Here is a 22,855-nt window from a genome sequence, read left to right on the forward strand (position 1 = left end):
GCCAAAAAGTTTGTTCAGGTTTTCTTGAGAGCACTTATGGGAAAACCCGAGTGAACTTTTTGGCCAAGCCAATACATGTGTAAACTTAAAATTTTACAATTAGAAAAGCAGTGAAACTAATTCAGAACATTTACTTAGGCATGATGAGACAGATGGTAGTCCTATAAAAAGATGGCATATATTTTTGGAAGTGCAAACAGAAAAACAGATACTCTTAAAAATTCCAGAGTAATCTTTGACTAGAAAATGAAAGGAAAAGATAAAAGACCATATGGCCTGATAGAACTTTGTGTAGTTTCTCATGTTTAGGATTGAATTTTGTTTATTGAATGTTATTATTAAGTTGCATATGGATTTATAGTTGAAAAAAGGAATTGTCATCAAGTGGATAATTACCAAGTAATTTTACTGTAGTTATCAGTCTTGTTTTCAGTGAAATGGATGCAACAGTGGGAAGCAGAGACATTTGAACCACAGACCTGGTGGTTAGCGTTAGTTGCTCAGTTGTACCCGACTATTTGTGACCCCATGGACCTCAGCCCACCAGGCTCTTCTGTCCATGGGATTTTCCAGGCAGGGATACTGGAGTGGGTTGCCATTTCCTTCTCTAGGGGAACTTCCTGACCCAGGGATCGAACCTGGGTTTCCTACACTGCAGGCAGATTCTTTACCATCTGAGCTCCGAGAGAAGCCAGACCTAGCAAGGGTAAGTTAAAAACGATACTTGCACATCCGAGTCAGTTACTGATTCTGCTGCTGAGGCAGTTGAATACATCAGCATCAAGTCGTCTGTCACTGTGGACCTTTCCTTTGAGGGCTCTCACTCATTTTACTTTGTTGTTTATTCAGCAGTTATCTGTGGCGTGCCTTCTTTGGGCCAGATCCATGATGGGTGCTGGGATAACACACTGAGGAAAAAATGGACACTAGTCTCTGCTTTTGTGTCAGTTATAGCCTTCTGGGGTCATAGGTATTAATCAAGTAATTATACAAATGGATGTAAGCATACATCCCAGATGGAAATTCGAAGCTGGAGAGGTGTGCAGTGTCCTCAGATCCCCTAATTGGAGTATTTCATCTAATCAGGAAGAGCAGTTTATATTCCCTGAGGAATTGACAGATGAGCTGAGGTTCAAAGGAATTAGTCAAAGAGGAGAAGGAAAACACAAACAGTTCAGGTCCAAGGAGCAGTATGTTAAAAAGTTCTGTGTTGAGTGAGAATATGGTGAATATGAATGGAGCAGAAATCACCCAGGACAGCCAAACTGTGTAGAACTTTATTGACTGTGTTAAGGAGCTGTGTAACCTTTCCCTATGATGATGAATTACCTCTTGAGGTGAGGTGTGAGGGAAGTGGAGGTGGGTGGGGTGTCTGATCACCATACCTCCTGGGCCCCTGCCACAGTCCTGGATGCCTGGGACACATCAGTGAGTGGAAGAGGCGAGGGTGACAGAGAGCCTGTTAAAGCAAGACACTTCTGTTGTCCTGGGTAAGAAGGTTTGTGGTGTAGCCTGAATGGCATGATCAGGGCAGGTCTCATCGAGACAGTGACATCGGGAAGACTTGACCGAAGCTGGGGGCAGGGGGTGGTTGTATGACGTTTGCAGCCAGCTCCCAGACCCTCAGTGGCAGCGTATTTACAGTGTTCTCAGAGCACCGGGAGGCGAGTGAAGAGAGCCCGGGAGGAACGGGGTGAGGACAGGAGCCTCAGCCCCTGTTGTCCTACACTGAGGGAGCTGAGAAGCTGTTTCAGGTTGTTGTCGTCTTGCAGCGGGGCAGGCAGGATATGGGGGAGACCGGAGTGCCTGTAGGCAGGATCAGGCAGTCCAGATCCTGCCGCAGATTCTCTCCTAGTCAGGCCTTCTTTCTGCATCGTGTTCTGGATCTTTCTTAATCTTCTGGACTTGCTTTTCAGGACTTAACCTCCTTATTCATCTCTGAAGCTTGGACTTACAGCATGTGGCACGTGCCGTGGGTGTTTTCCCTCCAGCCCTGGGACGAGTCTGTGTGTGTTCCTCGATCATTAGCTGTGTCTGCACACACACATTTCTAGTGATTAGTATGTCCGTAACTGGTGGACCTAGAAGGGTTGCAACTGCAGCTGTTTCCTGCCAGAACTGAGGCTGAATGTTACTTAATGTCACTAAAATTATGTCACAAAATTGGGACCTTATGAAGAATTACTTGCAAATGGAAGTTAGCTGTGAATAAAACCTCTACATGCAATTGACTCACATTTGAGTCTCTCCAGTGCTTATATGTTGAACTTGAGCTCTCCCTGCCCATCCATTGTTAGAAAATTTTAGAGGCAACATGGCCTGCTGGGGAAGCTTGGATAGCCCTCCCTGAGCACTCCAAATGACTCCAGGCGATTGTTTTTAACATTTTAATATCTTACATTTTATTCAGAAACGGTTCATCTGTTTTTCAGATGAGTCAGTTTTCCATTATGGCTTGGCAGAGGATATTGACTGGTTCCCTGTGCTCTGTGCTACACAGTAGGGCCTTGTTTATCCGTTATGTATGTAACGGTTGACATCTGCCAACTCCAGCCTCCCAGTCTGTGCCTCCCCACCCTCCATCCACAGGCAACCACAGGTCTGTTCTCTGTGTCTGTGAGTCTTTCTGTTCCACAGATAGGTTCATTTCTGTCATATTTTAGATTCCATGTATGCGTGATATCATACGGTATTTGTCTTTCTACTTCTGATTTACTTCACTTAGTATGATAATCTCCAGTTGCATTCATGTTGCCAAAAATGGTGTTAATTTGTTCTTCTTTAATGGCTGAGTAGTATTCCATTGTGTTTATAAACCTCATCTTCTTCATCCATTCATCTGTTGATGAACATTTAGGTTATTTCTATGTCTTGGCTGTTATGAATAGTGCTGCTATAAACATAGGGGTGCGTGTATCTTTTTGAATTAGAGTTTTCTCTGGATATGTGCCCAGGAGTGGGATTGCTGGATCATATGGTAATTCTGTTTTTAGTTTTCTAAGGAACCTCCATACTGTTTTCCATAGTGGCTGTACCAATTTGCATTCCCACCAGTGGTGTAGGAGAGGGTTCCCTTTTCTTTGCATCCTCTCTGCTGCTGCTGCTGCTGCTGCTAAGTCGCTTCAGTCGTGTCCGACTTTGTGCGACCCCCAAGACAGCAGCCCACCAGGTTCCCCCGTCCCTGGGATTCTCCAGGCAAGAACACTGGAGTGGGTTACCAGTTCCTTCTCCAATGCATGAAAGTGAAAAGTGAAAGTGAAGTCGCTCAGTCATATCGGACTCTTAGCGACCCCATGGACTGCAGCCTACTAGGCTCCTCCGTCCATAGGATTTTCCAGGCAAGAATACTGGAGTGGGGTGCCATTGCCTTCTCCGCACATCCTCTCTAGCACCTGTTATTTGTAGAGGTTTTAATGATGGCCAGTCTGAGGAGTTTGACCTGGTACCTCGTTGTAGTTTTGATTTGCTTTTTTTTAATAATAGAGGGCTGAACTAACATTTTATACCATTCATAGAAAGCCGATGGGGCCTGACCCACTAGGTCAAGCTTTAAGTGTAGTGGGTTTACCTGCTTGGGTTTGGGAGATGTTGGGGTAACACTCCAGACACACCAGACATAATCCATTTTGGATACTGAGCCATTGATCTAGTTTATCAAGACTTTGCTGATTTTCAGTTATTATTATAAACGGTACTTTCTTTACAGCATTCCTGTTTTGGGGGCTAAACATGTTTGTTTTCTGCTTGTATTCACGGCCTCTAGTTTTATGGATATTGGTAATTAAGTTTTCTTAATCTCTGTAAATTGATGGTCGGTTTTTTTGGTGGACAAAATTGGATTTGTTGCTAGTGAGCCAGAAAATGATCACTTAACACAGGGAGGTTTTTATTAGTTTTCACATCACCATTTTCTGCCTGTTAAGACTAATAATGCAGTTTCTCCTACTGTGAAGAACTGTACTTGTTGTTACCCGTGTCCCCTGCAGGTGAAAGTGCCTGTCTTGGGAGGTCTGGGCTGGCCAGGCTCTGGGATCATGCAGGTGGACAGACCCTGTTCTCAGTAGACTCGTGGCTATGGAGGGCATGTCTAGGCTTTCCCCAGATAACTTGTCACAGATTATGGACTTCCTTTAATTCATTTTTACAGCTGTTTAAAGATTTAAAAATACACCTAGGTTGTTGAAGAATCGGTTGGGCTTGTTATGGACGTGGTGCCTTGTTTGCTGAGTGTTGGCTGTCTGCAGGACACAGGCTGGTGGCTGGGACGGTGTGGGTCATTGTGAAAAGGGCGACTGACTCAGGAAGGACAGGCACGTGGACCATAATTAGGGTTAAATCAAAGCGAGGTGCAGGGAGAAAAGGATTAGGGTTTGTTCCTGAAGCATTATCACATGTTGGTCAAATAGGCAGTGATCTACTGTGCTGCGTGAAACGGGAAAAAAAAATCTGTCCAAATGGAGCTTACCTTCTTATACTTAGGCATCCTTGTTCAGAAGCTGAAGAATTAAAACTAAGACTTGTGGAGACATTATTTAATGTGACCTTTTAATTTTTTTTTTTTTTTTTAAGACAGTGACTCTAGAGGGGAATGAAGCTGGAAAAACGCATGGATGCAGCCTCGCCTGCAGCCTGCCCAGATGTTCGCGGATAATCTCCCCGAGAGAAATTGAGCCCCTCGGATCAGGTAGCTCGTCAGAATGAAGAAGATCAGCCTTAAGACCTTCCGGAAATCTTTCAATTTGAGTAAGAGCAAAGAAGACGCGGAATTCATGGTCGTACAACAGCCAGCACTAGCCGGCGACTTTGGCAAAGAGGAGTCCTTGTTCGGGAGCTGCTACGGGAAGGAGATGGCCGGCTGCGAGCTGCACGGCGAGGACGAAAAAGGCGGCGGCAAGAACCGGGCCAAGAGCGAGAGCCTCATGGGCACGCTGAAGAGGCGGCTGAGCGCCAAGCAGAAGGCCAAGGGCAAGGGTGGCGCGGCGGCGGGGGGCGCGGCGGATGAGGACACCTTCTCGTCGTCGTCGGCGCCGCTGGTGTTCAAGGACGCGCGGGCGCCGCGGCCCATGCGCTCCACGTCGCTGCGCAGCCACCACTACAGCCCCACGCCCTGGCCGCTGCGGCCCACCGCCTCGGAGGAGACGTGCATCCGGATGGAGGTGCGGGTCAAGGCGCTGGTGCACTCGCCCGGCACGGGCCCGGCTCTCAACGGCGTGCGCAAGGACTTCGGCGAGCTCCGCCCAGCGGCCGAGCCCGCCTGCCCGTGCCCGGAGCCACCCGCCGCGCCCGGGAGCCCGGCGCCCGCGGCCGGGGACCTGCGCCTGCGTCTGGGCGAGCACGTGCCTGTGGTCCTGGGCCTGCTGCCTCAGGACTACCTCCCGTACACCGTGCCTTTGGACGGCTCCTCCCCGATGGAGGTCTCGGCCGTCCCGCCGCCCCCGTCCGCAGGGGGCCCCTGCCCCGCCCGCCGCGACGAGGACGCCGGGCGCCCAGCGCCCGAGCTCTTCGGCGACCCGCCGGTGGGCGGCCTGCTGGCGGGCCCCGCGGCGGGGGTGCTGCCGAGCCCTCGGGCAGGCCCCGACGACGGGCCCCCCCTCTCCCCGCTGCTACCTCCGCTGCAGACCGACCCGAGCCAAAGGACCTTCGCCGGGCTGGCCGGCCCGGATGCCCACGCGGCCGACAGCGTGCGCTGCCACTTGAATTTTGACCCCACCTCGGCTCCCGGGGTGGCCAGGGTGTACGACTCGGTGCAGAGCAGCGGCCCCCTGGCGGTGACCAGCCTGACGGAGGAGCTCAAGAAGCTGGCCAAGCAGGGCTGGTACTGGGGGCCCATCACGCGCTGGGAGGCGGAGGGCAAGCTGGCCAACGTGCCCGACGGCTCCTTCCTGGTGCGGGACAGCTCGGACGACCGCTACCTGCTCAGCCTGAGCTTCCGCTCGCACGGCAAGACCCTGCACACCCGGATCGAGCACTCGAACGGCCGGTTCAGCTTCTACGAGCAGCCGGACGTAGAGGGGCACACGTCCATTGTGGACCTCATCGAGCACTCCATCAGGGACTCAGAGAACGGCGCCTTCTGCTACTCGCGCTCGCGCCTGCCGGGCTCCGCCACCTACCCGGTGCGGCTCACCAACCCAGTGTCGCGCTTCATGCAGGTGCGCTCGCTGCAGTACCTGTGCCGCTTCGTCATCCGCCAGTACACCCGGATAGACCTGATCCAGAAGCTGCCCCTGCCCAACAAAATGAAGGATTACCTACAGGAGAAGCACTACTGACAGGACCGCAGCCCGGCATCGTGCACTTTGGGAGTGAGAGAGAGAGAGACTGAGATACAGTTTACAGACTCTTCATCGCCATCAGAATCTTTTGCTGCCATATTCTTTATTTCAGTTTTATGTGTAAAAGAGTGTCCAGTCCGTTTAGGGGTGGGGAACCGTCCGCGAGGTGTCGGGTTCATTTTCATTCTTTACAAAAGGGAAGTCTGGAGGTTTGAGGAGGTGTGAAGTCTCTTCCATCAGCGTGCAGAATAATCACAATGTGAATGATCAGATTCTCCTTACCCACCCACCCCCAGTCCTTTGCTGCTATCCACTGTGATTTTATGCATTAAAAGCACATTTCATGTGTATCCAATCCTGAGTAAAGTTGAATGAAACTTGCAGAATGAACCTGTTATGTCTCTTTCAATGGCCCATCTTCAAAGATAGTGTTGAGTCAGCATAGCTGTGTGATTAATCACAAGAGTTTACACCTACACTGAAAATGATTTTTAATTTCATGCTCTACAAAGATTTATTTAGAATTGTGAACTGACATAACCTTGGGTAATGGAAGGCAGGTCTGCGACATATCTTTCTGCCACATTTGTTTCTAAATTATGTTTGAGGTTGTGCTGTCTTTTGGTTCTGAGAAGCTGGATTTTTCTGTTGCCTTCATTTTCATCTTGTGGTTTGTCTGTTTTTAATAAATGGCCTTACATTAAAAAGTTGTAAAGAAATGTATACCACCAATTTAAAAATTGTTGCCTTTTCTGTCATTAAACTCTGGTACAAATTGGCATAACGTATAAAGACCTATGGAACTAGAACTATTAAAGAAATTATTAGATGACCTTAGTTTCCTGTGATAAGCAATTTTTTGTTATCTATACTTTCCTCTGGTAAAATGTTTTATCTGTGATTTCTTTAGCTTAGACAACATTTTCTTGGGTGAACTTGATGTAGAAATGCTTTTCATAAATGGACTAGATCCTCTTGCAACATTAAAGTCTATATAGAGTTTTAAATTGATCTGAAGAGAAAGAAAATGTTTTAAAGTTGGGTTTATATTTTTCTTTTATGTATTCACCATTAAAATGTGCTAGATTTAACACTTCCTTCCCCCACCAAAAAAAAACAAAAGCAACAAAACCAAAAAATCCCAGTGACTTTAGTTTAAAAATTGTGGAAATTGTGGCGTACCGTGTAACAAAAGTGTTAATACCGAATCAGGTGTGTGCATTTACCTACCATATATACTGCCATTTATCTATAGGGTTTCTATTTTTAATTTAGCTAAGTCTTAAGTAAATTAGCATCATTAGTTTTTTCATTTCTTTTGATTCAGTCCTTTGCGGGGTGGGGGTAGTATGTTATATCCAATACTTTTTAGTTATTTTGAAATGCAGTGCTTATTCACTGCAGATTCTTTAGTGTTTTGAAATTGTTCCATCCAGAAGATGTTTCTAGCTACATAACTTTAAAGGAAATGTTTTCCCTTCCAATGAAACATGTAATTTAAGACATTTCTTCCTTTTCCTATCTCTTATCCTCATTAAAAAAAACAAACAGAGTAAAGGTCTTAGGTCAAATTTAATAGCTTTGTCATCCAGACATATCAGTATCCCCATTTTTTTTTCTGTTTTTTTTTTTTTTTTAAGAGTCAGCTGAGAATTACCAAGAAAAGGCCCAGTGTATTAATACCTGTGTTATGGTATTTGACTTAAAGGGGAAAAGGTACTTAATTTTGGTGGAATGTTTGATTGTACCTTGTTGCAAAGACTCTTTCATTTTCTGATATGTTTTCACCTAATAAGATTGAATATGGAGTATACTGTAATAATATAATTTAAGTGTTCATTATAAGCTATTTGGATTAAGAACTATTACAGAGTTGTAAACTTGTTATCAAATTAATGCAAGACATTTAAACTATTTTTTTGCAAAACTATTTATTTTTAAACAATTTAAAATATATCTAGGGTGAGTTAAAAGTCCCTGTGCATCTATATTAGATGGCAGGTATTGTCACAGAGTCACTGTGTATTAATAATAAGTGTTGAGATGGCTTCTCCATGTTTCTAGAAGCATTGACATGTACTCTTTGTGAGACCGTGGTGCACAGAGGTCTTTGGACTGCCCTGAACCCTGTCTTATGTGGGCATAGCCTGTTCCCCACACCTTCTTCATGATAACCATGTGTTTAAGATTGAGCCATTTGGTTTCAAGTTAAGATCATCCTGATTTCCATATAAATGTCTTGAAAATTGTATTTTGTGTTTTTATGGAGGGCAAGTCTTGATACTGTTCTAATTCAGAAAGCCAATTCGTAGTGTGCTTCTGTATGTTCATAATATAAAATTCCTTTAAGTAAAATGCCCTATTCTAATCCAATTTCAGATTTCTAGAGTCTGATAGTGTATCAATAAAAATAAAAGTGTTTGCAAAGAAATCATTTACAAACAGGAATATCGCAAAGTTTTTTGCTTTTGTTTAGGGAACCATTTGGCTGAGGCAGCACAACATAATGTGAGCAATTGGCTTTATAGGCTAGTAAAACAGTCTGGTTAAAAGTGGAAAGGAGAAAAAGAGAAGTCTTGATCCTGTAGTTTTTGTGCAGGTAGCATTTGGGTGAATTTCTGAATTCCGCTGAATGGTGGCTTAGATGACATGGGTGCTGCTTGTAAGTGATTTCTTAAATGTTTGCTTCTGAAAATCTGAGCTCAAGGCAAGAGAAAGACCACAGGAAAGCTGTATCCTTCTGCCGTACGAAATGAATCAGAGTTGCTTTTTATCAAATATCTCATCCCAGAAACATGATGGAAGCCAGAAGATATTTCCAGGCTTCCTAGAACACTATTGTGCTTTTTAAAATTTTTTTTTACAAATAATAAGAAAGCATAGAAAGTACTTGAAAAAGTCTCCTTTCTCTAAGGAAAACTGTGCCCCATTTTGGTGCAATAATCTGAAAATTTTAGAAGGTCAAAAAATGTCACAGGAAACAATCACAGAATTTAAAATAGTTTTTAAGGAAACCGGCTACACAGGGCAACCATCTTGCTGTTAAAAGAAATCGTGCCAAAAGGCTAAACCATTGGAATATAGGAAATAAAACCCAAGTACAATATACAGGATAATTTCTGAGCCAGTATTACTAAAACAGGATAAAAGTTACTGAAATCTTCAGTAGGTTATATTCAGTGTCCCTGCTAGTGCTACCAGTCCGAATCTCTTTCTTAACAATGCTTTCAGAAATGCCAATTTTGATCATTGTACAGTTCACATTGTATATGAGAGAGATTTGCTTTATGAATGATTCAAAATAATCCGTTTTAAATCTTCATGGCTTTTCATCCAATGTGAAGTCTTAATTTGAAATCACACTACCAGCAATAGACAGTTTCGTTGAAAACTCTAATAAGGAACACTTGCCAGTTCCATAAGTAACTTTAAAATTCTAAAACAAAGTATTGGTACGCTAGTAATCACAAATTCGGTTTAATACTTTTTTAATCCTGTAAAGATTTTTTATAAACATCCTTTTTATTAATCAGTCATAACATGGCGAATGTGTAGTTGCTGTTTCTGAAAAGTGATCCAAGCTCTACTTCCAGAGATGATGAAAAATTCTTATAGAATTTTGTAATAAGTATACATGTTGGGTTAAAGAAATTTTTTAGTCGTCAGAGTGCCATGGAATTAATACTTGCAATCCAGATTGCTGTAGTTTACACTTTTTCTGTATGTTTCGAATCAGGTGTGTACCATTTGTACTGAGAACACCACAGAATGAATTATCCAAAGTCCATTGATTTTAATACGTGTTTTGGTTTGTAAACAAACTATAGTAATTTCTTGCACATTTTTGGAGATTAATCGTATAAAGAATTTATGTATCTGCTTCTAGATACAACATGTAAATAAAAATTTCGTTCACAAGATCTGCCTTGTGGTCTATTTAATAATCAAATGCAGAGTTTGACTTGTAATCAGTATAGGGCTAACTAGATTATTTCTGGATGTCCCATAAACTGGGCAGAGACTGGAGGTAGGGACCAACAAGTTTTAGTAAAACAGGAAAAGTGAAATGGTGACGGGGAGACAGCCAGTGTTGCTAATACCCTAAAGCCTTCAGCACAAAGGCTGGAGCCAGTTGGCAGAACATTGCAAAACAAAGACTAATTAAAATGAACACAGTAATAATAAAACTTCTCTTAACAGAATGTTAGGCCAAATGATAAAAAATGTTTGGATTTTGACATTTAAAAAATATGCCCCTTATTACTTCATGGTATTCAGTAGAATCAGCTGATCTTTCTGTAGGAGTTACTTAAAAATCCTTTCATAGACAATGATATCTAATAGCCACTGAGTTGCCTTATATGTTTTGAAGTTCTTAAAACACCATATCGGGTTGAATGTTCACTTGAAAATTTGTCGTTCAGTTACGTTTTAACAGGTCTTTTATCCTGGCTAATAGAAAGATAAATTTTTAAATGACCTGGTTGAGAATATATCATAAATTTTGACTTTCATAGAATGCAAATAATGTCTTGTTGTAACCACATTTTCTAGAACTGGTATCAATTGACAGCACTGATTCCAGTGTCAGACTTTGCTGATGGTGGTGCTAGTGAAATGGGAAATTAAGGAAAAGAGATGGTCAGGCCTCAAGAACTATGTAGAAGTTTAGACTTGACAGACTTAACACCCTAGCCACATAGACTCTTACTCATTCAAACAGCAGACCTGTTACTACAGTAGAGAGAGTCGCTCAGTCGTGTCCAACTCTGCGACCCCGTGGACTGGAGCTGCCAGTCTCCTTTATCCATGGGATTCTCCAGGCAAAAATGCTAGAGTGGGTTGCCCTTTCCTTCTCCAGGGGATCTTTCTGAGCCACGGATAGAAGAACATGGGTCTCTTGCATTGCAGGCAGATTCTTCACCATCTGAGCCACCAGGGAAGCTTACTATTAAGAGACATTTCTAAGTATAAAGACAGGTCAACTTAAAAAGTATCAGCAGATACATGCTTGACTTTATCTTATAATCTATAGACAATACATTAGAATATGTAATGAATCCGTACACCTTTTCCAAAAGAATACCCGAGACAGAAGTATCTATAAAGTGATAAATGACAGTCATCAATCAGATGAAATAATATAGATGAAGCTCCTACTTGATGGTCATGCAGACAGAACTCACTGCCACCTCATCTTTAAATTCTTCTTTTTTTTTTTAACCCCACAGGTTTTACTTAAGCTTTTCAACTTTTCTGAATCAAAAATATTTTAACTTTTATTTCACTTGAATTTAGTCCTTATTGTCTGCTATTTTAATCTCCAATCTTTTTTCAACTCTTTAGTTTCATTTAAACTTCATTAAAAAAAAATCCTTTAATTCTTTTAGTGTATTTGTATTCCAATTTCCAGTTTTAAGGGCTTCCTAACCTGTAACATCTTAAAAAAATTTTTGACTTCTGTTTTTCCTGCTGTTTTTGCATGCCTTATGAATGGATGTTTTTGCCTTATCTGCCTTGTCCATCCCCCTTCCCCAAGCTACCTCCCCTGAATCCAGGGCCTCCTGATAGCACCAGAGCCTGACACTGACAAAGAGCCCAGTAGCAGCGGCATCTACATTAAATCCATTTCTGAGCACAGCTGAATTTGTAGTCATTAGACTCCTGGAGTTTTGTTTTGAATTGCATTTTCCCTACTTCATACCAGGTAGCCTCCCACCTCTTCCAGAAGAATTAGAGGAGTCTCCTCTTAGGAGAGGCTCCTCCAGATTGTAAAAGCCAGGGGAGGCTGACCAGAGCAGGGATTATCAATATTTTTACAGGGTTTATGAACAGGGCCAGTTGCCTTTGCGTAGAGGTCATTTGGGGCTGTCAAATTCTGTCCTTGGTAACTGGCTTGCAAATAAAGGTACATCTCAAGCTGGAAAGAGACTCCGATCATGAGCCATGGATTTCACACCAAGGAAGTTTTTAGGAAGCACAGATTCTTTTAGGAAGCTAGCCTTTTCTGGTCTCTGTTCTGTAAGTCTAATGTATGTGTGTGTGTTAAGTCACTTCAGTCATGTCCAACTCTCTGCGACCCTATGGAAGTCTAATACACGCTAGATTTTGATAACACCTTAGGTCATAAGTCGTGTGTGTGTGTGCTCAGTCGTGTCCGACTCTGCAACCCTATGGACTGTAGCTTGCTAAGCTCCTCTGTCCATAGAATTTTCCAGGCAAGGATACTGGAGTGGGTGGCCATTTCCCACTCCAGAGGCTCTTCCCGACCCAGAGATCGAACCCTTGCTTCTCCTGCCATTGGCTTGCGTCTCCTTGCTTTGTCTCTTGCATCCCCTGCACTGGCAGGCAGATTCTTTTTCTTTACCACTGGTGCCACCTGGGAAGCCCATAAAATGTTCTCTTAAAGTATATGGGATTCCATCCTAGAGTCTCATTAAAGAGAACTTCTCCTCCTTGTGTAAATAATCCGTCCTCTGTCCCCAGTGCACGTCTAACAGCTTCAGGACGCAGAGTCTCTGGTCCTCTCCGCTGAGAAGTGTACTGTGAAGCCTCCTGCTCACCTAAATGGGCTTTACTGCAGCCCGTTCCTCACTGTAGTCTTTGGCACCTTTTTTCTTGTGGCTGGCAAATCGTTAGCCCCATTTGGCACTGACTGAGAATTACAAGCCTAACTGTGACTATGGGGTGTGACACTTGCCTAGAACATCAATAGATGCATTGATATATCTTTAAAGGCAGAAGAATCCATTACTCTGCAAAAAAGAAAAAATGGGAGTTCTCCTAGAATGCAGTTAATGGAATCAGTGGATGAAACGAGAGCTGGATTTTACACCATTTCTCAATTATAATAGCAAATGAATTGGGCTTCAGTGTTGTTCAGTCACTAAGTCGTGTCCGCTAAGTCATACTTCTAATACCTAATACTTCTAATGCTTAACGTTTATTTCGCATTTCCTAGGCCCTATGCAAGGCAGACACCTGAGGGTTATCAAAAATGAAAGTGAAGCACAGAGGTGAACCTTCCCATAGCCACACACACATACCAAAAAAAAAACACAAAACACCAAAAACACCAGTTTTAAAGTCACACGGTCTGGCTCCGAAAATCTATGTTCGAAGCCAGTAGGATATACTTCCTTCCTTTCTTCAGGGCTTTCTATTATTTGGAGCATTTCTATCTGTGATTGTCTGGGAAAGAACTGTAGCATAAGTAAATGAATGACCTACTATCTTCTCTAGGGGATTACTCTGTCGCTTAAACAAAAAATACTCTTGTCTAAGCCATGGCAGAAAAACTCTGTGACAGAGGCCTGGCTGGTGGTGTATCTGGGGGACTTTATCTTCTATTACTGGGGGAGGTGACCACTGCTGTCCTTTGTACGGCCTCATCAAGTTTTCTTTTAACTACCTAATATACTAACATAGGAACAAGATTCAGTGAAGATGAACTCTTGGGAGGACTTCTCCACATGTTTGGTGCATAAAGAAAAGCGTTAATTCTGATTTTTTTTTTTTTTTTTTTGCTAATAAATAATGACATTGCCCTATTGTACTAGTAGCCTTGGTTGTCCACCTTTTTCATTTCCTTTACCCGTGCTCAGCCAATTCTCTTTCCACACCCTGAGCAAGAACTTCTTTACAGAAGAAGTTCTAGCTATACTTAAACCCTGTCTTTAGCTTCTCTGCCTGGACTTAAATGGGTAGAAAAATGTACCACCTGTTCATATGATAAATGCTGTGATCAATCTAAGGGATATTCCCCTCCACATTTCTGGGAAATAACAATTTATACCTGCTTTATGGGCTCCCCCGTGGCTTAGAGGTAAAGAACCTGCCTAGAATGCAGGAGATGCAGCTTCAATCCCTGGGTCAGGAAGATCCCCTGGAGAAGGGAATGGCTAAACACCCCACTATTCTTGCCTGGAGAATTCTGTGGACAGAGGAGCCTGGTGGGCTATAGTCTATGGGGTTGCAAAGAGTCGGACACAACTGAGCAACTAACACTTTCACACTTTTCGTGTTCCACTGCTAATGAATTTCTTTAGTCATTGGTTCACTCATTGATTCTGAAAGTATTTCTTGAGCTTCTATTATGTGTCCAAACTGCAAAAGTAATTATAAGTGAGATGAGTTGTCATAGGAAGGTAGGGTTCAGTAAGACCTAATGTAATCTTGAGGGAGGTGATTATCAAGGAACTGAAGATGGTTTATTCCATCTTTAAATAGGCAATGCCTTTACTCCCCCAAACCATAGATGATAACTTCATGGTTTGGTGGGTGGCTCGCTCCCAGAACTCGAACCAGGGATTCCATGCCATCCTGACCTTTTCATTTTGCCTGTCGTCTCTGGCTGTCAGCTCTGTTCTCAAGCTTTCCATATGATGAGGGGCCTGATTGCTGGTAGCCCTCGAGACACATTGTTATAGTTTTGTAATCAGTGGAGAAAAGGTGTTTCTTTCCTCTCAAGTACAGCAGAGAGATGCTAGCCAAGACTCCAAATTGCTTAAACTGGATCATATATTCCTTCTTGAACCAATCTCTGTGGCCAGAATAATAAAATTCTCAGATACGTCCAGTGGGGTCACATGGCTACTCCACGGTGGGAAGACAGGAGTCTGTTCCAATAGGACCTGCCCCTTCTTGCTTACAGAGGGGAAGGTGGTACCTAATGTTTCACTATGTTAATGAACCAAAAAATGTGCTAATGAAATCAAAATAGTTCAATATGTATAAAAATGTGAGCACTTTCCCATGAATCAGTTCAGTTCAGTCACTCAGTTGTGTCCGACTCTTTGCGACCCCATGAATCGCAGCATGCCAGGCCTCCCTGTCCATCACCAACTCCCGGAGTCCACTCAAACTCACGTGTATCGAGTCAGTGATGCCATCCAGCCATCTCATCCTCTGTCGTCCCCTTCTCCTCCTGCCCCCAATCCCTCCCAGCATCAGAGTCTTTTCCAATGAGTCAACTCTTCGCATGAGGTGGCCAAAGTACTGGAGTTTCAGCTTTAGCATCATTCCTTCCAAAGAAATCCCAGGGCTGATCTCCTTCAGAATGGACTGGTTGGATCTCCTTGCAGTCCAAGGGACTCTCAAGAGTCTTTTCCAACACCACAGTTCAAAAGCATCAATTCTTCGGCGCTCAGCCTTCTTCACAGTCCAACTCTCACATCCATACATGACCACAGGAAAAACCATAGTCTTGACTAGACGGACCTTTGTTGGCAAAGTAATGTCTCTGCTTTTGAATATGCTATCTAGGTTGGTCATAACTTTCCTTCCGAGGAGTAAGCATCTTTTAACTTCATGGCTGCAGTCACCATCTGCAGTGATTTTGGAGCCCCCAAAAATAAAGTCTGACACTGTTTCCACTGTTTCCCCATCTATTTCCATGAAGTGATGGGACTGGATGCCATGATCTTTGTTTTCTGAATGTTGAGCTTTAAGCCAACTTTTTCACTCTCCACTTTCACGTTCATCAGGAGGGGTTTTAGTTCCTCTTCACTTTCTGCCATAAGGATGTTAGCTGTGTGTTAAATATGATCACTTTTAATTAAGCACATTTTAATGTACATCTTTCACATTCTATTTTATGAGGTAATCAGGTAGGATTACCTACTGTAGGCATGATTAGATTTATTTATTTATTTTGTAGAACAGTGAGATTACCTGGCTAACTCGTCCCCATCAGATAATAAAGTATCTAGAAGGCATAGATGTGGGACAGTATACCATTGTTGATCATTTCTTGGAAAATTATGTGAAAACATTTGAAATCTTTTCAGTGCCTTGTATTATAATTAAAAATAAACAACCTCTAATAGGTTTCACTGGAGAAGGAAATGGCAACCCACTCCAGTAATCTTGCCTGGAGAAGTCCATGGACAGAGGAGTGTGGCAGGCTACAGTCCATGGGATTACAAAGAGTCAGGCATGACTGAGCAACTATCACTCAATAGGTTTCACTAGTGAAGAACCGTCTGCCAATGGAGGAGACATAAGAGACATGGGTTTGATCCTAGGGTCAGGAAGATCCCGTGGAGAAAGAAATGGCAACCCACTCCAGTATTCTTGCCTGGAGAATCCCACGGACAGTGGAGCCTGGAGGGCTATAGTCCATGGGGTCACAAAGAGTCGGACATGACTGAAATGACTAAGTGCACACAATTATTGACCCATTAGTGGCAGATGAACTTCATTGACTGAAAAGTTTCTGCTCACTCTAAGAGATTCCCTCTGCTAGTCAGAAATTCTTTTGTTAGTTTTCTCCAGCTACCATTTATGAACCTTGTAAGTCTACCGACATCAGTCAGTTTATGTTGAGTTTTGATAGAGATCAAAGAAAAGTGAAAATCCTCTTAGAATAAAGTCATCTCATTAAAATGAGGAACAGAGAGGAGGTTATTTGAATTTCACTTCTGATTTTTCTATATTTTGACTTTAATAAATATTGCCTAAACTAAAACATTAAAAAAAATTTGAAGTATCTTAATTAAAAATAATTAATGAAAGATGCTTACTCCTTGGAAGAAAAGTTACGACCAACCTACACAGCATATTAAAAAGCAGAGACATTACTTTGCCAACAAAGGTCCGTCTGGTCAAAGCTAAGGTTTTTCCAGTAGTCAGGTATGGATGTGAAGTTTGGACTATAAAGAAAGCTGAGTGCAGGAGAATTGATGCTTTTGAACTGTGGTGTTGGAGGACTCTTGAGAGTCCCTTGGACTGCAAGGAGATCCAACCAGTCCATCCTAAAGGGAATCAGTCCTGAATATTCATTGGAAGCACTGATGCTGAAGCTGAAACTCCAGTACTTTGGCCACCTGATGTGAAGATCTGACTCATTGGAAAAGACCCTGATGCTGGGAAAAATTGAAGGCAGGAGGAGGAGGGGACAATAGAGGATGAGATGGCTGGATGGCATCACCGACTCAATGGACATGAGTTTGAGCAAGCCCCAGGAGTTGGTGATGGACAGGGAAGCCTGGCATGCTGCAGTCCATGGGGTCGCAAAGAGTTGGACATGACTGAGTGACTGAACTGAACTGAACTGAATTAAAAATAATTCTGATTGACAATCATTTGATAACTAATAATTTTTAGGTATATTAGCTGCAGAATAGATACAAGATTCCCTTAGAATGAAATTTTCTACATTATTTCTATTTTTTGTTTTCTTTTTTTTCCCTAAAAGAATTGTTTGCAGGGGTATGAAGACTCTGCTGTGCTCAGAGCGTTTACTCTATATATAGAACGTTATCAGTTCCTGCATATACCTTTGACCCATTTATGGAAATAAAGAAAAGCTTTTGTTTTATTGAATTATTTAAAGGGACAACTTTTATTATAACAAGGTTAAGAACTTAGCATTGCCTAAAGGGCAGAACTTTTTTTTCCATTTAGTTAAATGTTTAGTTGTAACAGTGCTTCTCATAGCACATATGATTTGTAGCAGTGTTTTTGGTTGTTTAAAAGTTCTGGGCCAACCCAATCCATAACCAAGAGAACTTTTTCCAACCCTTTCATTGTCAGTAGATGAATTAGCTCTGGATGGAAAACATCCTGTTATTAATTTGCTTTTATTTTGTTCTTGCCACCTCCCATCCAGAAGTCTTCCAACTGTAACTCAGCCTTTTTTTTTTTCTTCTTTCCAGAAATAACATTTTAATTCATTCTATATTGATTTGTGCAAGATGAGCAATATCTAACAAAATTCCCTGTTCAAAAACAAGAATTGATTTTTGGGGAGAGGTAGAGATTCATTTCCAGAATATTTCTTCCACATGAATAGATTAAAGGTAAAAAAGGAAATCTAAATGATTCCATGAAAGGTTAAAATCTACAGCCTCTTTGCCTTCTTTTGGTACAACACTGCCTTTCCCTATAGGTCTCCAAACGAAGCCGTTTCAATGAAAATGATAAAGCACAAGGCAAAAATATACTTCAATACTTTTCTCTGCTGTAACCTTGGAACTCTCAATAGAGTGTGTTTGCATGCCCCTCAATAATTTGCAAAATGACTTTTTCACGACTTTGATCGCTTTCTGAGCTGGTGTCTTGATTTACCTGGTGATGACCTCACTTTTGCATGAGAATGCCACTTCAGGAAGCAACAAGGTTGCTTAAAGAACCCAAACTTTGATCTATATCCTTTGATTATGGAAAAAATACAAATTTATTTCACTTATTGTTGTTGAGCTGCTAACATATCTGATTCTTTTGTGACCCCGTGGACTGTAGTCCCCCAGGCTCCTCTGTCCATGGGGTTTTCCACGCAAGAATACTGGAGTGGGTTGCAATTTCCTTCTCCAGGGAATATTCCCAACCCAGAGGCTGAACCCAGGTCTCCTGAGTTGCAGGCAGATTCTTTACCACTGAGCCACCAGGGAAGCCCAATTCACTTATTAGAAACCATGTAATTTTTGGAGCCTTTGGTTGAGAAGTACAGCTAAGGTTTGGTATGCAGAAGTTTATATTTAGGTCTCACTGAAACCCTGACTACTTATTTCCCCAGTCATGATGGTTAGTGGTTGGGTTTCATTGCTTTAAAGGTGATTTCATTTTCTTTCTTTTCTTGGTCTACTTCTGAAGAAGCAGTTTTTCACTGCTTACACCTTAGAGACAATTGGTGGAATACAGATGTGTGGCAAATGCTGACTGAAAAGGGAAGTCTGAACTTGAGTTTTTAGAAAAACGTGAACCAGATACTGATTTTTTTTCTTTTCTATATACTGAAATAGCTACATACATATCTAGTCATTTGTGGCTTTTCAAGCTATCGGCATTTGCCATGTGATGGAAAGATAAGTTTGCCATGGAACAAGAAGATTAAATGTTAATTTTACATTTAACTAAATTAATAATTTAATTAATATGCATTATTAGCTCAAGGGCATGAAAGAATTATGTAACATTTATCAACTACTAAATTGCTAAACTTCATTAATTGATAGAATCTTGGATTTTAACCTTTTTGTAAACTGTTTCAGTTGAAAGGATTTCTCTATAGGAACTGGGAGATAAAATTGTAACAGGGTGGGAATATATGTCTATTGTTTTCAGAGGAAGTTAAAATGTAAGAAGTTTGAATGTTCAAATAGCTTCAAACTCTTCCTAAAACTCTGAATAAAAGAAATAAATATATCATATTGTGCTGTAGTTTTTCAATTTTCATTTCTGTGTTGGCGTTAGACTAAAATTCAATTTTAGTATCATGATGTTTGTTTCTATTCAGAACTTGTGGTATAAATGAATATGCTTAGACCCAGAGGTTGAAAATATATTACGGTAATCTGTTTGAATTTTAGTATGTACTTTTCAGTTGCGTTTCTCAGCAATTCACAGCTTAGTGAAATTTATTTTTCATCTAAATAAATGACAAGATAAGGTTTTGGAGCAAATTTCCTAATAATCTAAGTCTTTAATGATACTGAATCAGATATTTTCTTTTTTTTTAGATATTATATTTTCATAGCTCTCATTTCAGCAATTAATCATACACTGTTTGACTTATTAACTGTCTGGTTTCCACAAAGAGATGATAAGAACCTGGAAAGTACAGTTATAATGTTTCCATAATATTCAGCATCTAGGTTTGGTGACTTTCTTAAAATTTTACTAAAATTAATATAATTTTCTTTAGCAGGCACATATGCCAAAATTGTTCACAATAAAGATAAGGGTGATTATAGAATTATTGAAATATTTCTTTTCTTCATCTTGAATTCTTTTTTTTTTTCATCTTGAATTCTTAAAATCATCTTTATCTTAAAATCCTTAAATATCACGAATCTCTTTTTTTAAATCTATAACGTACATGTACATCTTAAAATGTTCGCATCTTGCCAACAGGACCATAGACGTTTCCAGTTAAAATTTTAAAATGAGAAAAAAAGAAAATTGTCATCGTTGATGATTCTATTTGCGTAGTCTAGACTCTAGAGAAATATAGGTTATTGAACATCAGGATCACATAGAAGCTGCTGAGCCATTTTCCCCACTGTTATGTTAGGTGAGGAGGAAGTGTTTCAGAAGAACAGAGTAACTAAAGCTCTTTGTTTCTGTTAAAAAAAAAAAAAAAGTAAAGGTGACAAGTGAAAAATAAGGAGAGAGTAAGAAAGTTAGCGTTTTTATTTCTCTCTGCCTTTTGAATCCCACGTTACCAGAAAGACTTGTTTTAAAACAGTAGTCCTCAAACTGTGTTTAGCGTATGGATTAAGTCTAGAGGTAAAGTACATGAAAACTATTCTAAACTATGGAGGCCTGGATATTTTGAGAGAATCATTTCCCAGACTGTCAAGTGCTGTGTCTGTTGTTGTTTCCTAAAAGTGATCTGCTTGGGAACATGCCACAGTGGAGGTGCTGTTCTGGGCAATGCCTTCAGAGCTGTTCTCTGCTACTCCACGGCTACAGGCTGCGGTAGAGACCATTCTCCACACTGCTTAGTCGCTCAGTCACATCCGACTCTGCGATGCCATGGACTGTAGCCCGCCAGGCTCCTCTGTCCATGGGATTCTCCAGGCAAGGATACAGGAGTGGGTTGCCATTTCCTTCTCCAGGGAATTATCCTTACCCAGGGATAGAATCTGTGTCTCCTATGTCTTCTGCACTGGAGGTGGATTCTTTACCAATATGAGCCATCAGATCAGATCAGATCAGCCGCTCAGTCGTGTCTGACTCTTTGCGACCCCATGAATCGCAGCATGCCAGGCCTCCTTGTCCATCACCAACTCCGGGAGTTCACTGAGACTCACGTCCATTGAGTCGGTGATGCCATCCAGCCGTCTCATCCTCTGTCGTCCCCTTCTCCTCCTGCCCCCAATCCCTCCCAGCATCAGAGTCTTTTCCAATGAGTCAACTCTTCACATCAGGTGGCCGAAGTATGGAGTTTCAGCTTTAGCATCATTCCTTCCAAAGAAATCCCAGGGCTGATCTCTTTCAGAATGGACTGCTTGGATCTCCTTGCAGTCTTCTGCAAGAGTCTTCTCCAACACCACAGTTCAAAAGCATCAATTCTTTGGCGCTCAGCCTTCTTCACAGTCCAACTCTCACATCCATACATGACCACAGGAAAAACCATAGCCTTGACTAGACGAACCTTTGTTGGCAAAGTAATATCTCTGCTTTTCAATATGCTATCTATGTTGGTCATGACTTTCCTTCCAAGGAGTAAGTGTCTTTTAATTTCATGGCTGCAGTCACCATCTGTAGTGATTTTGGAGCCCAGAAAAATAAAGTCTGACTCTGTTTCCACTGTTTCCCCATCTATTTCCATGAAGTGATGGGACCAGATGCTGTGATCTTCATTTTCTGAATGTTGAGCTTTAAGCCAACTTTTTCACTCTCCACTTTCACTTTCATCAAGAGGCTTTTGAGTTCCTCTTCACTTTGTGCCATAAGGGTGGTGTCATCTGCATATTTGAGGTTATTGATATTTCTCCCTGCAATCTTGATTCTAGTTTGTGTTTCTTCCAGTCCAGTGTTTCTCATGATGTACTCTGCATAAAGCCTAAAAATGTTTACATGTGTATAATAATGTAAACACCTGGATAATGATTTCACCAAAAATTGGATATAATTTTTGGTTAAATCATTGATAAATTGGTAGAATGGGGAAAGGAGGAGTGGGTAGGACGTGAATGTGTGGGCACATAGAAGAGTTAAATCTTTGTCTTAATCTTAAGGCTTAAACAAGAAATTCAGAAATAGGGTATACTCATAAAATACTTTAAAACAGACTTTGGCATTCAGATTGGGGGTTGGGTTGTTGTTCAGTCGCTCAATCGTGTCTGACTCTTCAAGACCCCATGGACTGCAGCTCTCCAGGCTTCCCTGTCCTTGACCATCTCCTCGAGTTTGCTCAAACTCCTGTCCATTGAGTCAGTGGTGCCGTCCTACAGTCTCATCCTCTGTCGTCCCCTTCCTTTCCTGCCTTCAATCTTTCCCAGCATCAAGGTCTTTTCAAAGAAGTCAGTTCTTCCCATCAGCTCCCTGACAGGAGATTGAACGTGGGTGCCTTGCTCTGGAAGTGTGGAGTCTTAACTGTTGGGCCACCAGGGAAGTCCCTGGCTATGTTTACATGGGGCTGAATGTTGACTATGATGTATAAGTAATCACTTAATCTCATGTTCTTTGTATTTTTTTTCCCTATAAAATGGCAGCGATTATTCTTTATCCCACCCTACCTGGGATATTGCAAAGACTGTGTGCTTAGTCCCTCAGTTGTGTCTGACTCTTGCGACCGTGTACACTGTAGCTTGCCAGGTTCCTCTGTCCATGGAACTTTTCAGGCAAGAAAACTGGGGTGGGTTGCCATTTCCTCCTCCAGGGAATCTTTGCGACCCAGGGATTGAACCCAAGTCTCCTGTGTCTCCTTCATTGCAGGCAGACCATTTCCCTGATGAGCCATCAGGGAAGTCCAATGAGTTGCTATTAAAATTGCCAATCTTTCTGGAGGTGTTTCCTATATAAGAAACAATTCTCATTATTTCTTTGGTCTTTTTTTAAAGAATATATCTTTATTTTAAATATTTATTTGGCTGTGCCAAGTGTCAGTTGCAAGCATGCGAGATGTTTTA

General features: G+C 41.9%; 1 protein-coding gene across 11 annotated transcripts in view; it reads left to right on the forward strand.

Moving 5' to 3' along the window:
• SOCS6 (suppressor of cytokine signaling 6) overlaps positions 1 to 22,855 on the forward strand; it is a 115,884-nt gene that overhangs the window by 23,740 nt on the left and 69,289 nt on the right. For 5 of the 11 annotated variants that reach the window (XM_044934799.2, XM_025273675.3, XM_044934800.2 and 2 more), the window contains one exon: positions 4,570 to 10,195. The exons of the other annotated variants lie outside the window; for them this stretch is intronic. In XM_044934799.2, the coding sequence (XP_044790734.1) occupies positions 4,698 to 6,272 (1,575 nt within the window). In that variant the 5' untranslated portion in view covers positions 4,570 to 4,697 and the 3' untranslated portion in view covers positions 6,273 to 10,195. Of the gene's footprint in view, positions 1 to 4,569; positions 10,196 to 22,855 lie in introns of those variants that run through there. 11 annotated transcript variants of the gene reach the window in all.

This window comes from Bubalus bubalis, chromosome 22, assembly GCF_019923935.1.
Source record: "Bubalus bubalis isolate 160015118507 breed Murrah chromosome 22, NDDB_SH_1, whole genome shotgun sequence".
Classification (NCBI taxonomy): domain Eukaryota; kingdom Metazoa; phylum Chordata; class Mammalia; order Artiodactyla; family Bovidae; genus Bubalus; species Bubalus bubalis.